The sequence below is a fragment of the Barbatula barbatula genome, assembly GCF_947034865.1.
Source record: "Barbatula barbatula genome assembly, chromosome: 6".
In the NCBI taxonomy this organism is placed as follows: Eukaryota; Metazoa; Chordata; class Actinopteri; order Cypriniformes; family Nemacheilidae; genus Barbatula; species Barbatula barbatula.
In genome coordinates, this window is record NC_136765.1 from 16,776,254 (window position 1) to 16,793,702 (window position 17,449).

The 17,449-nt window shown below is 37.3% G+C and overlaps 2 protein-coding genes across 2 annotated transcripts; both read right to left on the minus strand.

Annotated features, from left to right (window-relative positions):
* Window positions 1-3,311: 3,311 nt before the first annotated feature.
* Window positions 3,312-8,317, minus strand: ctsl.1 (cathepsin L.1). The gene is made up of 9 exons (XM_079457927.1): window positions 8,182-8,317; window positions 7,915-8,015; window positions 6,084-6,226; window positions 5,438-5,635; window positions 5,057-5,248; window positions 4,383-4,548; window positions 4,161-4,266; window positions 3,780-3,882; window positions 3,312-3,704 (listed from the first exon to the last, which is right to left on the minus strand). The coding sequence occupies exons 2-8, from the start codon at window positions 8,012-8,014 to the stop codon at window positions 3,783-3,785; spliced, it is 1,005 nt and encodes a 334-aa protein (XP_079314053.1). The 5' UTR covers window position 8,015; window positions 8,182-8,317; the 3' UTR covers window positions 3,312-3,704; window positions 3,780-3,782.
* Window positions 8,318-10,942: 2,625 nt separating this feature from the next.
* On the minus strand, window positions 10,943-17,402 carry vgll2b (vestigial-like family member 2b). The gene is made up of 4 exons (XM_079458576.1): window positions 17,048-17,402; window positions 16,251-16,578; window positions 13,213-13,623; window positions 10,943-12,328 (listed from the first exon to the last, which is right to left on the minus strand). The coding sequence occupies exons 1-4, from the start codon at window positions 17,132-17,134 to the stop codon at window positions 12,285-12,287; spliced, it is 870 nt and encodes a 289-aa protein (XP_079314702.1). The 5' UTR covers window positions 17,135-17,402; the 3' UTR covers window positions 10,943-12,284.
* Between the last annotated feature and the right edge of the window lie 47 nt (window positions 17,403-17,449).

Sequence of the window (17,449 nt, forward strand, 5' to 3'; positions counted from 1 at the left end):
AAAAGGTTGACAAACCCGGGGTTAGAGGATTAGTTTTTGGTTGACAAAACCAAACGGATGCAGTCAGGCTTTGTTTGTGCCATGAAACAGCTCATAGACTTTCTTTGTCAACTCAAGCTTTGATCCTGAAGGTAAAATGAATCCACGGGCGCGTGCACATGAATGAGTGACGGTGGGAGTGAAAAGTTACCAATGTCGATGATGAACTCTGATTAAAGCCGAGCTTCTTTCATGTCTGAAACCCAGGGTTGGCACCAACTAATCTTAAACGTACCTGGCTAGCCACCTAAACCGGATTCATGGTACAGGCCCTTATATGTGAGCTGAGGCCACAGATTAAACTCTTACGTTTTAAACACAGAAGAGAGAAAAAGTGTGGATATGTGCATTTGGTCTGAGCGCTTGAGTGACCAAGATGTGTCTAAAGAGTGCCCTCTTCTGTCTGTTAAGGGAATCGTTTGCACAAAAACAAGGCTTTGGTCATCATTTACTCACCCTGTATTGTTTTCTTTTTTTTCTATGTAACAATAAAATGAATTTGCTTCCCATCGATTAGATAAAATAACTAAAGAAATAAGAAGTCTTTGGGAAAAGCTGTGGTGGAAATCATGTAACTTGCACAGAGTTCAGTATGCGGCATTGGGGGGTGGTTATACTCATTGATTTAATGTCAGTCTGATCTCTACTGAAGACCCATTACAGCAGACACAGTCAGATGCATACAAACACCTTTTATTTTACTGCTCTGCAATGTTTTTGTTCTGGGCTGAAAATAAATGTACTCCACAAACTTTTGTTTGTACAAAGCTAAAAGATTTACATGATTGTGCTAAACAAATAAAATACGTACAATATGCAATATGCAGGTCAGTGATAATTCAGGTCTAGATATATACAATATAATTTCCTGCCGAGCACAGAAACCTTATTTCACCTTTATCCTTATTGTAAACGCTCTGGTTGGTAAAATACAATTTAAGCTTATCATTAGATTTGACTTTTCATGTTAATAGTTTTGCATTGTATTTATTCACTGCTTTCAAAAAAGCAGCAATACAATAGTTGAACATCTTTATAAATATTATTTCAGACCTGAACATATGTGTCTTTTACCTGTTTTAAGAATATATAAAAACGAGACATGAAAATATGCATATGTCATGAAAACACAGAATGAGATATGTAAAAGGCCACATTTTCAAACAGAAAGTTTCATTTTTAAATATAGCTCAAGCTTTAAGACATGAGGTAGAGCTTCACACATGTGCCCAGTAATTACAAATGTGAATTGTCAAGCACTATGGCAGTCTGTGGGCACAGCAGGCAAATGCCCCTTATGCCTAACAGCTGGAGGAAAGCTGTGTGTGAGAGTGTTTGTCTGTATGGAGGAAGGTATAATTAGGATTAAAGGCTATAATCAAGAGTCGTGCTGAGTGCCCCAGTTCTTCCCAGGTTATCCAATCTGATTTATTTACAGACTGAAAGAGAGAGAACAGACCCTCGCCGTCTTTCACTCAGCCAGGGAAGTCTGTTATATGTGAACAAAGCTGTTAGCATTCTCCTTCATCTCAAATGTAGTTGCTTGTAGACTTTTGGAAATCTGTCGTTTTTGGCACACAAAATGTTGAGCCTATCACTTAACTTTCACATATTGCTTACTGCACCCCAATGAGGTTATTTAAATGTAGAGATAGGAGAAGCACGGATTGCCATGGACTAGGAATTACCTAAAAAGCGATCAGTTTGATTCATGCTAATGTGCAAGCTGATTGGTTGACGAATCACAAGACCATGAACATCAGTCTTTGCTTTCAGAGTTGCACTGTCATTTTTCATTTCTCCACACTACAACTTCTTTCCTTTACGAGTGAATGGAACACATATTTTGGAGCATCATTTTCATCAAAACATAGCATAGCAAAACATGAGAATGTCATTGTGATGATGATAAACACAACAGTGTGATGATAACATAGAGATGAGATTCTCATGGAGAAAGAAGGAGCAATGTAGCACAACAGAGGATAAAAGGAGTAAATTTAAGAAGTATATATTTGTATTTGTTTTTTCATGTAGATTCTTTGGGTCTTCTGTAGTATTCATCGTCAACATGCTGCCATTTCAATTAATTTGTTATTAAGGACATAATAAATGCTGTAGTTTAAATTTAAAGGAATAAAGTGGATGTAAGTAGCACAGCTATACCAAATATGTTGTGATAGTATACAAAAATAAATAATTTCCTATACAAAGTATAACTCCTGCTTGCTTGCTGCAAGACTCACAGATTTCACAGATTTAGGGAAACTGGCCTTTTGGGGTGGATACCTTTTTTAGGGGGTGAATGACCTTGCACTGGTCAGAATATCACTTATTGATCCATCCACTCCATTACTTTACATATAGGATAAAATGATATTTGATCTCAAGTCATAATTAATCGTTTTTTGTAACTATATTTCATAGCATTAAATGTTGTTTATTGTCAAATGTTGAATGTTAAATTAATCCAGACAGTCAAGACAAAAGTCAATGAAAACAGATAACAAAAGACAGATGGAAATAAATTCAAATCAACCATGAACAGCGCAGACTATGTAAAAAGGGTTTTGTCGCCACCTGGTGACCACAAACACTATCAGCACTGTCATTGTTCTTTTTTGCATAAGCAATTGACCCTTCGCAAATGTCCGACCAGGTTTCTTTATCAGCCAAGCGCTGCCTCCCAGTGTTCATTTGTGCACTCCCATTTTTACAGAATTTCTGTAAAAATTGTCAAGATGATTTCAGACAGATAGGTCTGCAATATTCATCCGAGGAATCTATTCAGGATTTGAGATCACTGTAATAATAATTATACTTCTCTGTGAAAACGAAAGTGATCTTCTACCAGAAATACTCAGTAGGCAAACTAACTTAACCAACGCTACGAAAGGTTGCTAAATCCATTTGGCGTAGGCCCTGTCCGTAGCTCGCATATGAGGGTCGCACATTCTTGTACTTACTGCCTGAAGATAAAGCCAGGGGCACATGCAACAAGTAGGCTAATATTTATTTCTAAAGCACTTTTCAAGAGCAGTGTCACAAAGTGCTTTACATCTAAATATAGTAGGCTATAGTTGTAATGTGAACTCCGGTACTCTCCTTCATTTAGAATGGTTTTTAAATTATAACTTAGTTATTGTTTATCGTTATAGTGTGAACGTCCATTTAAGCCGGGTATATATATATCTCTACTATTACAATAATTATAAAGCCTTTTTTCCTATTAATCTCCAAAGCTCCACTGGTTTGTTTGTCGGAAAAAATGGCACATTATATCGGCTTTTTTATTGGTCAGATCGCTTTTCAATCAAACTGCTTGTGAATTTCCGTGCTACTTGCGCCACGGGGACGACCACAATTCAACTTACAATATAAAATAAACAAAACAAGAAAATCTCTTTCTTTGTATCTCAACATTTGTCAACATTTCTAAACAGACCTATATACATTTTTTCATGCTCAACCATACTTATAACAAACACGCACCACACAATTTAAATTTTCAAATGTTTTATTATTATAAAAATCACTACTAAAGTCAGCTTTTGTTTAACTACATTAACAAAATAAATTACAAGGGCAATTATGAGGTATTATTAAAAAATCATTCATAGCTTTTCCTCCAATATGCTTTAGGCACACAGTGTCCTTCCTTCCGGCTGCAAGCATAATAAACATACATCAGTTAATCTGTTATGTACACTTATACCATATAATATTTGTGGTGAACTCACCCTTTAGACCAGAGGGTAGCTGGCTGCCGTAGCAATGCCACATTGGTTATTCTTGTTCCTGGACATCATGATGTAGCCCTTCTGACCCCATCCCAGACCCCAGCTAAAATCACAGCAGTGTTATTGTTTACCTGTGTTCTCTGTGTGCAAAATGATATTGTGTTACAATAAACATGCATTTTCTATATTTATTTTTCTATATAATTGTATTGTTTATTTATATTTGATTTAACATTTGGCTGTTGACCATTTATTTGTGGAATATGTTAATCTCACAATTTTTTCATGTGCTTCGTAATAAGAAAAAATGGTAGTAGATTAGCATTAAATTAAACCTTTTGATAATCATTATCAGAATCATGACTTTTTTGTTGTTTTTACCTGTTCTTGACCAGCCAATAGGTCTCTCCATTCTGAGTTCCATAACCAACAGCGAGGACACCATGATCCAATTCAGAGCTGCTGCAGTCGGATTCATCGTAGACACCTAGAAACATTAAACACTAAATCAGTTCAATAGTTTACAAGTATAGTTAAAGTTATTAGCCAGTTCATTGGGACATTCAGAACAGCTTCATTTTGCATAGTGAAGGTTATTCCCACCTGATTCATATAACTGAAAGCTACTGTGTCCAGCATCTATGGCAACAGATATAGGGCCGATCGTGGCAACAGCCTCTTGTAGTGCACTTTCATCCCCTTGGGTGATATCTACATATCCTGTGCATGTGGCACCGACTGTATTTGGATTGAAGCGGCACTGGCCGTCCTGTGGGGTGAAAATAATTCATTGAAATATTTGATAAAAACATCGGGTAATGCTTCAGAATCACAGAATCTGCTAAAATGTAATATTGACAGAATATATCAACATACCCAATAAGGGTGTGTATTATTAATCTGGGAAAATGTTTATATTACAAACAAATATTTAAATGTGAATTATCCATCTTAAAATAAATATTATATTCAGTTTATTTTATTATATTAGCATGTTTGCAACCCTGTCACATTCACTGTTAAAAAACTAATTTCCAGCAGTAAAATCACATTTCATCTTCTTATTTTGCACCCAACTTGTGAATTTTCATGAAAATTCCAAGAAATATAAAAATTACAGTGCAAACATGAAAATCGATTGTTTTGAGTTTCTACGTTTTCAGAAATAAACTTTTAAAATTAATGGGTAAAAGGGTTGCTTTTTATGGGATAGCAGTAGTTTGGGAGCAAGCGTAGGTTTACACTTATTTTTAAAAGTACCATATAATATGATTTACCTGGGCTTCATATTGGTAGGATTCCTCTGTATCCAGACCTTTATTGGCTTCAATATATTGGAATGCCTGATCCATTAGTCCCCCACCACAACCAAAGTTTCCAAAACTACCAGAACAGTCCACCAGCTGCTGCTCACTCAAGGAAACCAGTTTTCCTGTCTTCCTGAATGTCTGACCCTCCAGGGAACCAGTCTAAGAAATGAGAGAAAAGAAAGGGGTGGCAAGAAAGTTAAACAGAGGAAAAGCTGAACCCAGAGGAACATACAAATTGTGACCTGAAAAAACTTAATATAAATCAGTTTGCATTTTATTGCTTGCTGAGATCGGATCTGAAGTCTTTACAGCCAGTAAAATGTGTAATATATTTGTGTGTTGTCGTACAGCGCTGAAAGCCCAGCATGATCCACACTGCTTCTGGTCTTTAATATCAGTCACATAGCCCTTATCCCTCCAGTCCACAGAATCAGGCAGCATAGCGCCTCCTGCCAACCTGAAGAATGTAGCACCATCACGGGCCTTAGTCCTGTTGAAAGAGCTCAGACATCCATGGAAAATAACCCGTCTGTACTCCTCATTGTCCTAATAGAGACAAAGAGTAAGAGGAAAAAGACGTTCTGCACAAATCATGCTAAATCCTATTATAAAAAAATATTATTAAACAGAATTTCAGATTTTTGTTGTATAATGTCCAATAAACTGTTATTGTACTAGCTTTTACTGTTTCATTAACAGATTCTTTTACATATTTTTCAAATTTACAAGAATAATTGGGAAACAAAAACATCAACCCAGATGCTGGAAAATTTCTGTTATTATTCTGGATTCTTTTATACAGTATAATTTTTAAATACGGTTTACAAGAAAAACGGAGAAAATCTGCATGTAATTTTACAGGAAACTTTTTTTTATGGAATTTACCTTTTTTTACGAGCTTTACAGTGTTGTTTAAAACAGGAAAACCCAGAATATTGTTTTTCAATTATTATTCGCAACATGTTTTGTAGGCCTATGTTTTGTAATGTCTTACCATATCAGCAAAGTAAGTCATGCCAAGTCTGTAGGATTTGATGCCCTGGTCTGCCAGCATGTTGTGGACTAAAACCAGTTTGCGATTGGACAACCAGGTAAATTTACGCTGGGATTCCTCCTCCATAGAAAGATAGCTCTTACCTGATGCACACACACATTCATTGAGATTGATATTTTCAGCTAGTTTTTTTTTTGTTAAACATTTTAATATTAGAAAATAAATTAATTAAATAAATACATTTAACTGCCAAGTATTCTAACACAAGGATATTTTCAAGGTTACAAAAGAAAGCCTAAGAAAAACAAATAACAAAACTATTAAAGTAAATAAAAATGTAAGATCTGTAACATCTTAAGTATGTAAACATATTCCATTGACAGACACTCATTTAATTGTGATTATATTAAGAACATCTGGCAATTTAACCTGATTTCTATTAACCCCTCAACTGGTGCACCCTTTTTGAGCCTGCACATGAATACGCAATGTTGGCACTATGGCTGTAACTCATGAATTATTCGGAATACAGTCTCGCTTGAAAGAAGAGAATTATCAGATCATTGATGAAAAAAGAAATCACAAAAAACTGTTATTTTGTTATGTTTATTAAAAACTTTATGTATGAAATTATAATTTTTGATGCACACTTTATGAATTGATTTATGAATCAATTATCATATATTAATCTATTACTCTTCCTACATAAATTATTCTATAAAATACTGATCAAACGTGTTTTCTAGAGTCTTAGACCTTTCCAATGATACAATGTTTGTCATGATAAGATAACAATTCAGATGCAAAGAATTGAAGTAAATGTAAGCGTTCAGTATTTTTGATACACTCTTGTCATTTCTGAATCAATTACACTTGCTACATAGTTTATTTTATAAAACAATTATGAAATAGTTATTCTAGAATCTCAGACCTTTCCAACGATATATAGTTTGTCATGATTAGATCAGAATTCCCAGAATCAGAAATATGGAGGCAAGCATGGGAGTCCCATACGAGACTTTGACAATTGAAAGGACATAAAGAATGTTAAGCATGCTCTTTAAAAATAGGAACAATTACTCTAAAAACATACATTATTCTATAAAACTGGAATGAAATATGTTTTCTAGAGACTTGGACCTTTCCAACGATATAAGATTTGTCACAATCAAATAAAAATTCCTTCTTCATTTGATTTCTGTGGACAGCGCCAGTTAAGATTAAATCAAAATTCAGATTTGCTTGGAATTGTGCAGTCTTTGCCATCTTTGTCATATTTATTTATTAAAAGTAAATTGACAACTTTTTGACGCGCATCAGAACTGTAGTTATTCTTCTGTCTAAACATATTATGATGTTCTGGGCTCGAGCTGGTTCCGAGCCGGTTCCGAGCCCGGGCGCACTTGCCCTGACCAGGGAAGACCCACTCCCTGCACAACACGCCAAATACGCATAACCTTCATGCACATGCTTTACCAATCTATCCTTGCAAGGAGCTGTTTATCTGCGAGGGCGAACTTGTGAATTTCACATTGCTTAGAAAACCTGCTCAACTGCATGTTTAACCGTAACCCTGGAAAAGGAGCTCTGTAAGTGGTACTTTAGTAATTTCTTGTTACATATTGTTGAAATAGAAACTTGTAGAGGTAGCAAAGAGCGCAATGAACAACTGCACGAGATTCCGCAGAGCTCTTCACCTTTTCTGCACAAATGCATGAATAGCTACAGCCTGTACAGCCTGTCTGTCAATGGTCTCATTCAGTCACCAAGGAGAAGCCAAGTTGCTTCTCCTCAACCATTTCATGAAAGGGACACATTTCTGCTTTCTTACCAAATTTCAATTTCCATGCACGAAACTCCATGTCCTCCAAAGAAAGACTAGCAGCACTGGCTGTAACCAAAACAGCAGCGATAACAACTAACAACCTCATCCTGTACGGAAACAAACAGATAAAGTGAGGGTGAGGTTAGATAAAGATACCGTTGTTTTTTTTTAAAGACACCCACGGATATCTTCACACAACATTTACAGATATTAGACCAAAATGTAAAATAACTATAAACCTCAACATTAAATGCTCTCAAGACTGTGACTTACTTGTGTGGGTATGCAGGTTCCCTTGAAGTGTTACTGTGAAGTCACCTGAGTGCGTATGTGACAAAAGAAAGTTTGCGTTTATATAGGACTCTATAGCGTCCTGAGATCAGGTGCCTGTCACAAAACCATAAACAAAGGAGTGACGTTGATTGCAGATTTGAGAGAAAGGGGAAATTACGTAAAAATGTTCTGTGAAGCAGATTCAGCCGTATGAGGAAAGTGCTGTGTTGGAAGGAAGTTTACTGTAAATTTACTGTAAATGTGTAACGTTTTTTTATTGTTCTGTGTAGTGTATTTGGTTATAGTGTAAAAGGTGGTAGCATCCCATTGTTACTTTAGAATAAGTTTATACATGTTCTAAGTTTGTATTTGTTTGTTTATAATGTATTCTGGTTGACTGAGTCATAAAAAAAGATTCTGTATATCGCTGCTAACCTTGTATCTCCTATTTTGGTGTTGTTTTATTTTTTGCCATAAATCATTACTCGCCTTTTACGTTTATCACTGGGTTTTGAAAAGAAATCTAACCACTAAAAAGTGCTTGTCAACTTTGACAACATTTAAAAAAGTACAGTGTTTTTCCATTTTCTGAAAAACTGCAAAGTTGGACATCCAGAGTTTTGGAACGATGGCTAAAAATCTTTTTTTTAATGGTTCTGTACATGTGTTGTTTTGTGTGTTGGCATGTACAGTGTGCGTGGGTGGCTGCTGTACTACCATGTGATTCTGTATGTGCTTAAGAAAACAAATGATCATGTGATTAAACTGCATACTGGAAATATTGCATGCCTGTTTAAACACTATGTTTATGTGAAGTTCTCCATAAGTGTGACATGTAATGTTTAAAAGGAACAGTGTTCACACATTGTGACTTCTGATCTAGTAACAAGTGAAACTAAATTCCTTCATTCAAATGAACTCTGTGTTCTTTGCCTTTTACACATTCTCATGTACATCATGAGCTGTAACCTCAGATTATTCATAAGGATTATACTACTTCCTGCTGATTTCAGTTTTTTTATTCACTGCCTGTAAACATGATTAATTTAGCATTCATTTTAAACCGGTGTGAGTGGGAGATGAGTGCTTTCAAACACACAGCTTGTCTCGATTTCTTTGAAAACTTTTTCCAAAACCCATACATCCTCTTTACATCAATGATCTGAAGGTTGTGCCCCATTTACATATCCTCTCTTTGTCTTGTCTCACTCTTTCTTTTCATCGCCAGATGTTCTTTTTATCATTGGCCTAACTTATTTGAATTGTAGGCTCAAGGCATTCTTCGCTGTTAGTGCACAGTCATGGTGGTAGTTAAAGTTCAAGTGACCTGAAACAGCAGAAATGCCAGACAAACTGTTTTAGTGACAAACAGAAATGAAATGTCATCTTGTTGCATCTTACGCTGTGTAAGGAAGACATAGAACACATTGAAAATCATGTGATAGAAAACCCCATCTTATTTGTTTCTTTTTATGGATCGTCACATGTCTAGGGCGCTCAAGCTTTATCACTTCTGTCAAGTGACTGACAGTATTCTTTAAAGTTATGGACAGATAGACAAAAGGGCAGACCAGCAAAATTCCACACACACACATAAGCACAAAACATACAGTACATGCCCACAAAAATCGTTTTACAAAAAACATTTTAGCATCATCTAGCACATGACAGCAATATAACCGTCCTGCCCTGAATTAACATGTGACCATGTGGGGAGACCAACAAGGTTTTGTTTTTTATTAAGTGAGATAGGGAGTGTTAAGTGAGTCAATGGGATATTACAGAGATTTTGGTTTCACCAAATGTTCATTTACTGTGTCTTATGTTTGAGAATTGCATTTTATTTTAACTTCTTTTTTGTTATGTTTATATATAATAGACATGCAATCGATACAATACAATTAAAGTTCACACAAAAATGAAAATTCTGTCATAATTTACTCACCCTCGTGTCATTTTAAACCTGTTTGATTTTCTTTCATCCACAGAACACAAAAGAAGATATTTTGAAGAATGTTGTTAACTGGCACTCATTCACTTGAATTCGTTTGGTGTCCATATAACAGAAGTGAATAGGTGCTTGCGCTATTTAATGTATGTGCATCGATTTTTATAATTCATATACTTCTTTTAATAAAATTATACATCAAATCATATAGTCATTCTCCAGCCATTCAAAGGGCACTTTCCACTAACCCTGCAGAAACAATACAATGTCACCACCAGAGGTCGTTTGTCTCGCAGAAGAAAAACAAAAAGCCAACAAGATGTCAACAAGAGACACATGAAAACTGTAATAAAAATCAAGGTTATCACATAACTTTTCCTAAATATATGCATATCTTTGTAGTAGCCTATTTGAGGTCTGTAAAAACACAGAATATATTTTCTCTTATTTTTACCTTTTTAACTTATTTTTTCATTTTCTGCAAATTAATGCAAATATAAACTTTTGATTTGAAATTCGGGAGAAATATTGTTAATAATTCACAGACTGATACAAAAATTATAGTTTTACCTAAACACACTCCTAGTAAATAAAAAAAAACTGAAAAATAATTTTGGAACAGTCTCAGAATTTTTCTGTGGCTGGAAAGGTTCAAGCCTCTAGAATACACCTTTTTTACCATATGAATTATGTAGAAAATGTAATCGGTTTAAAATAACTTTCTCATAATTCCTCATCTGCCAAGTGCATTCTTTCTTACAAGACTTTAGGACTGTATTTCAAAGCATTCATAAATTGCAACCGTTTATATTTGAATTATGTATTTTCAAGTGTATTTTCAATACATTTTGTGACAGCTGAAGGTTGATAATACATTACATTTACATTGATGCAGACGTTTTGGACTTACATTGCATTATACTATAAATTTGTTTCTAAGTATCTGAAATGCCCTGGGCTCGAACCCACGACCTTGGCATTGCTTGTGCCAAGCTCTTACCACTGAGCAACAAGAAAGCATACATAATATTTGTTTTTGTTTTTGGTTAAAATTTGAATATAAATAGACCATGTCAACAGAAATGTTGTACCAGTAGCCTGTAATGTTTTATAGGTTTGTCAGGCGATGAACCAACTATTCATGCACCCGTTTAAAATTTCATGACCGAACATGTGTGAGTTTGTCCCCTACAACATCAGCGATAAGCCTGAAACATCTTCCCTTCCAGTGGAGCATAAACACTACTAATAAACATTACTGCATCAATCCCAAGCAAACACACATGAATTCATAATAACACATCAGCAGAAAACGCTTCTAACTCAGAAGACATATTTAAATTCATGTTTAATAACGTAAAACAAACACTTTCTGACATTTTGGAGCTAATGGAGCTAGTGTATTCATTGTTAGCAGGCATTCAAAAATATACAACAAGATCAACGGAACACTGTCAGTTCCATTCAGTGGCTTATTATTATTTCAGTCTTTTAATCTGATGCGGTTCATTAATTCTTTGACTTCTCTCAGATTCATTTTGGATGTTTTCACACAGCGCCACATTTGCAAAGAAAACTAAAAACTAATAGCACTGGCCGTAAGTGTATTTAAATTGAAACACATAAATACCATGATATAAATAAAAATACTGTACATAAACAGAAGACGATAAATCCAAAGGAAAAATACAAACACATTGTAGTCATCCTTATTAATTTCATCAATAAGGACTCATAAGATATAAGATAATATAAACAGAATATATATTATAAACAAGCATCTGATTTTGTTCAAAACAAAGCACCATCTTTCTCTAGTCCATGAATCATTCTGTATACTGCACTATGCAATATTTTCTACGCCTCAATGTCCAAGCGGAGAACTGAATTGGATTTTTACACCCCAATAAATAAATTTACAAAACATCAAAAACACAGACGGAAACAGATAAAAAAAGACCGAAACCGTGCCATCTAGAACCCTGCAACCCCCCGGTGTCCTCTCCCCATGTTCATATCTCCATGGTGCACACAAACAGTCCTGGAGCGCGTTCAGAGTGTGCGCCGGTGTGCGTGGGGGCCAAACGAAACAACAGTTCAGCTACAATGGGCCAGACTGTAGGCTTTAATTGGATGGTCGATGAAGGGCTTCTCATTAAAACCAGTAGAGCTCCTTCCCTTTCTTGTGGTGCTGGAGACCTGTGGTGCAAAGCTGACATGAACACAATGGCTAAGAAACACATGCACACACACAATCTCCATGGTGGCTGCGAGCTCTTTGTATAATAAGCACCAACAAATGAAGCCAAACAATCCATTTCCTGCCATTAACCCGAGGGGTTTATGTACAAGTTGTGTGGATGTTTCGGTTTTGGAATAACCCTTAGGTTAGTATGACTTTCTGGAACATTGTGAAAACTTGATTTTCTGCTTTTTGATTGATTGCTGGTAACTTTTCACTTACTTTGTAAAAGGAAGAGAATTTTGTTTTTCGCGTATAGAATGTATGCATCTATACTGGTGACAGGAATTTAAGTTGTTGAACCTGAATCAAGTCACAAGAACATGTGACACATCTGAAATCCATCCATGAGAATATATATTATGAATGTGATTACATATATGTAATGGACTACTTTTAAGGTACTTTTGGTTATTTATTGGAGCTTGACAGTCCCTGTTTACCTTTCCCTTTTCATTTTATGGATAAAACTACGTATACATTCAACCTTAAGACCAATTCAAATAAAAAAACGATAATAAAAGATGACTATTATGATAACTTTATAAGGTGGCAATGTACAAAAACATTGTTTACTGAATGTCTATTCTAAGCTCACATGCTTTTACAATTTAAATGCTCAAGCCCATTCAATTCTGAATGGATTTTGATTGGCTCAATGTTTTATCATTATTGGCAATTCCCACAATGTTCCTCGTTTTCAGTTATAGCTAAGATGTGGACTCTTTCTAGTTCTAGTTCATAGTATCATTATTGTTCTTTAAAGTTATTTTTTAAAAGATGACAGACATTTTTACTTGTTTGGTGCAGTACATACATCAAAGTTGCGTTGCAATCTTACCTGGCTCCATGTTGAGGGCCAAGCTCTGAGCCACTTCCCCGGGCTGAAGCAGACCTGGCCACGTGGGGGTTGGCTCAAGCTTTCCCACATCATAATGCCCAGGAAGATGAGGCGGCCGCACAGCTGGCATCAGTAGGGGGCCATAGTGGTGATCCAGCCCGGGAGGGGAGTACAGTTCGTGGAGGGACCGTGGGGGACCATAGGGCTGGCTCTGAGAGTAGCTCCAGGACTCTGACGGGTGTGGGTGAGCATGTGAGTGAGGCAGACCAGGGTGCAAGGCCTGGGCATACGGGTCCATGGCATAGGTGAGGGTGCCTGTGGGATCACAGTGGGGTCGGCTAGTGGGCGAGGGGTAGTTACTGTCCCAGAACGATGGAGGGAAACAGCGTCGGGTGCTCGAGGATGAAGCTTCTGGTGGAGAAAATGGGAATAAACTGTGATAAACGACACAATAGAGAGAATGCAGGAACACAGGTTTATATGTTTAATGTCTTTTCTTAACACAAATGAGGAAATATTGGTAACATTTATAATGTTACAGTTACATTCTAGGGCTATTTTAAAAGTAGTCTCTGAATTTTATTCCAACCAAACTTCCAGTTAAAACAATAACCTAAACAAAAGAATGACGACAGCGCACATTGAAAGGTTTCATTGGGTCTTTTTTATGTATTAAAGTAAACGTATATCCTTATATATGTAGACTTTTCATGCATTTCTCAACGTCACCTAATTTGTTTATTATTGACTAACATTTTGTCTTTGAAAAACTTTTATTAAAGGTTCAACTGAGACAACGTTTCTCTGTGTCGCACTTGTCCACATATGGCGTTTGCACCATGGACTCTCAGGTCAGACTTGTCACATGATTTCCACGCCCTCAGATGTCTTTCAGATTAAATCATATGGTGTTGTATTTGCTTCTAAAGAGCTTACCACACATCACAGAAATACACACAGCCACATGAGAGAGGCAAAAGGTAGAGAGAGAGAGAGAGAGAGAGAGAGAGAGAGAGAGAGAGAGAGAGGGAGAGGGAGAGGGAGAGGGAGAGGGAGAGGGAGAGGGAGAGGGAGAGGGAGAGGGAGAGGGAGAGGGAGAGGGAGAGGGAGAGGGAGAGGGAGAGGGAGAGGAGAGGGAAGAGGGGAGAGAGAGAGGAGGGAGAGGAGAGAGAGAAGAGGAGAGAGAGAGAGAGAGAGAGAGAGAGAGAGAGAGAGAGCAAGAGAATTAATATATTACAGAAACAAAGATTTTCACAGACACTTGTTCACAGAAATCAAAGAACAACTTAAAGGAATAGATCACATAAAAATTCTGTCACAGTAAACTCACCCACAAGTTGTTTTGTTGTTCTTTTAAACACAAAATAGCATATTTTAAAGAGTGTGTGAATCTACACAATTCTTGGGCACAACTGACTATTTTTTCTATTAGTCATAGTGCCCCATAACTGATTTGATTACAAACATTCTTCTTAATATACATTATACAGGTTTGTAACTTTTTGGTAAAGGATGGCAGGATTTTGATTTTTATATGATCTATCCCTTTAATTTTGGTGAATTAATGTAAACTAGGACATCATATGTTTGTGTAAAAAGGAAATAAGATTAGATACAGTTAAGTGTCCTCCTGACTGTCCCAAAGGCCTATATAAGGAAGACGTTAAAACCCAGAGAGAAGCACTTTTCCTAATGTCATGTCCACCCAGTTTATCTCCTCCACCACCTCCGTAGACCTGCAGACCATCATCTCCGCTCGTGCCCCCACCTGTTGTTTTCTCTAACCCTCCCGGCCCCCGTAACCCCTTGTAGAATGTCAGGGGGGAGGTGAATGTTTTTAGCCGTTACTTTTATATTTAGAATTCTTCTGAAAACAGACACCGGTGATGTAGTTGTGATCAGAGGAGGGGCGGGCGAGCTGCTCATAAATCTGACGCTCAGTATTGTGAGCTGACCGAACGCAATACGAGCTCGAGCCACAGCACTTACCACCGCGTATAAACATAGTATCTGTTGGGAGGCAGGCAGCATCTGAGGGGTTAGATGAAGATGTCACCAGGAGGGGGGTCTGAATTGAGCGCTTGTTAAGAATAACGTTTCACACATGTACAAGGAGTCTGCGCAAGCACCGTTTTGCATGGCAGACACTTGTGCTTGATGATATTCAATTGCGTAACTCGACTGCACGCGTACTGATAAAATGTTTATGTTGAGAAGACTGAAAGTCACTTTGAATATGTTTTATGTCAGATGCATACATGTAAATGATGTTTGCACTCTCTGTTTCATTTGCAATGAAAGAGAGTGAAATAATTAATCTAACCCTGTACAATGTGACTACTAACTGCAATGATAAACATGTTACTAGAGAACCTTTTATTGCTTTGAGGTTAGTCTTTTATGGCTCAGGTGTCTTTTTAAAAATCTCAGTAATGTTTAATCATCTTTGTCACACAGATGTTTCTTCTGCAACTCCAGAGAAACAAAAATAGACACGAAAATGAAGCAATTGCTGACACTAAATAAGGACATAGAGCTATACAATTAGTGTTGATAGCATAGCTCAGATTTTTCAGTCTTGAAAGAATTTGATGAAAAATATGTGACTTTTGATTTGACGCTTATGTTTGCAAATGTGAATTCAGCTTCTAAATCTTCTTTAAACCTCATGTTTTTTAGAGTTACAGGTGTCATTTTCTGAAAAGAATATGTCAGAAAGTCTCCAATTGTTCTCTATTTAAACTGATTTATCTCAAAAAGAAAAAAAAAACTGAAATATTAAAGAAACCTAATTTATGATTTGTCTTTTCAGTCATTTCAACTTACTGTTTTTTTTTTTGTCAGTCCCTTTACATTTCTTCAACTCATCAAAATAACTTATACTTTAAATCAACTCAATACAGTTGACTTGTAGCCAGCTTGATTGAACCTAAAACATAGGTCAGCAATTTTGTTACAGTCTGCTTGTGGCTTAACCTTTCATTGTAAGACAGACCAGACCAATGTTGTCGCCACAACCATCTCTTGTGAGGTCTCACCTGTACTGGAATCGCTGTGCCTCTTCTTGCCTTCTGCCTCCATGTAAGTGCTTAGAGCTCTCGAGAAATGTTCATCCACCACGCTGCCAATGTCCCCTTGGTAGTAGGTGAAGAGGACACAGCGTGAGCTCAGGTATTCTGCCTCTCTGACCTCTTTGTCCTTTGTAACCTCCTCTACCTGTCCGGCCGAGGGGTATGGTGATGGGGACGGACCTGCTGAGCTAGAGCTCCTGGCAGAAACCGTCAAAGCCTCTGGGCAGCACAGGGCTCCCACACTGTCCATCAGGTCCCTACAGCGAGATGTGGGACTTCGCAGACCAATGGGTGCCTAAGAATAAGAAGTTGTTTAAAGCTATTGCAACACTTTAATGTTATTTTGTGTGTGTGTGTGTGTGTGTGTGTGTGTGTGTGTGTGTGTGTGTGTTTGTCGGTGCGTGTGTGTGTGTGTGTGTGTGTGTGCGTGTGTGTGCGTGTGTGTGCGTGTGTGTGCGTGCGTGCGTGCGTGCGTGCGTGTGTGTGTGCGTGCGTGTGTGTGTGTGTGTGTGTGTGTGTGTCCGTGTTGTGTGTGTCTGACAGTGCAAGTATGGCAGTCATATATTATAGCCAATCATAGGCTACTAGTAGGCAAAGCACACTATTTATTTTGCACATTTCTAACGTACCCAGTAAAAGGTGGATCAGTTTCCTAATGCAGTTCACTTATGCAAAAACATGCTTAAGAATGAAAATACACTTTTTTTAATGACAACATTATGTAATTTCCAATCCCAATACAGGGCATTGGATAAACTGCTTACCGGTAAAGCGCTGATGAACGCAGAAGCTTTGGGCGCGTACGGTGCGTAATGACCATAAGCCGGGTACATAACATCCAAACAACTCATGATATCCCGCTTGCTCGCCTCGGATCGCAAGCAACGAAACTGACGTGCTCCGTTTTACGTGAAAAAAAAACAGAGAAACGAATTCAGAGAAAGTCAAACAGAACAGTACAACATCTCGGCAGCGGTCCGTCGAGCGCGCAGACAGATCGGTGGTCCACGGTGATGCACCTATATTGCGCGCTGACAGCTGCGCTGGCGGGACTGTGCTTTGGTTTATACCAGAGAATGTGTCCAAGATTGATCTTCGCATGTCGACCCCTCCCACCCCAGAGCAAGACACCCGACCACCCTCTAAAATACAACTGTCTGATCCAC

What these genes read in the sequence shown, in the direction of transcription:
- ctsl.1 (XM_079457927.1), bottom strand. Translation starts at nt 8,014, where the DNA reads ATGAGGTTGTTAGTTGTTATCGCTGCTGTTTTGGTTACAGCCAGTGCT. An exon ending in TGACTTACTTTGCTGATATG is followed by an intron (nt 5,636 to 6,083) that starts GTAAGACATTAC and finishes TGTCTCTATTAG; the next exon opens with GACAATGAGGAGTACAGACG. An exon ending in CTTTCAGTTATATGAATCAG is followed by an intron (nt 4,267 to 4,382) that starts GTGGGAATAACC and finishes TAATGTTTCTAG; the next exon opens with GTGTCTACGATGAATCCGAC.
- vgll2b (XM_079458576.1), bottom strand. Translation starts at nt 17,134, where the DNA reads ATGAGTTGTTTGGATGTTATGTACCCGGCTTATGGTCATTACGCACCG. An exon ending in CGTTCATCAGCGCTTTACCG is followed by an intron (nt 16,579 to 17,047) that starts GTAAGCAGTTTA and finishes TCTTATTCTTAG; the next exon opens with GCACCCATTGGTCTGCGAAG. An exon ending in GGCCCTCAACATGGAGCCAG is followed by an intron (nt 12,329 to 13,212) that starts GTAAGATTGCAA and finishes TTTGCACCACAG; the next exon opens with GTCTCCAGCACCACAAGAAA.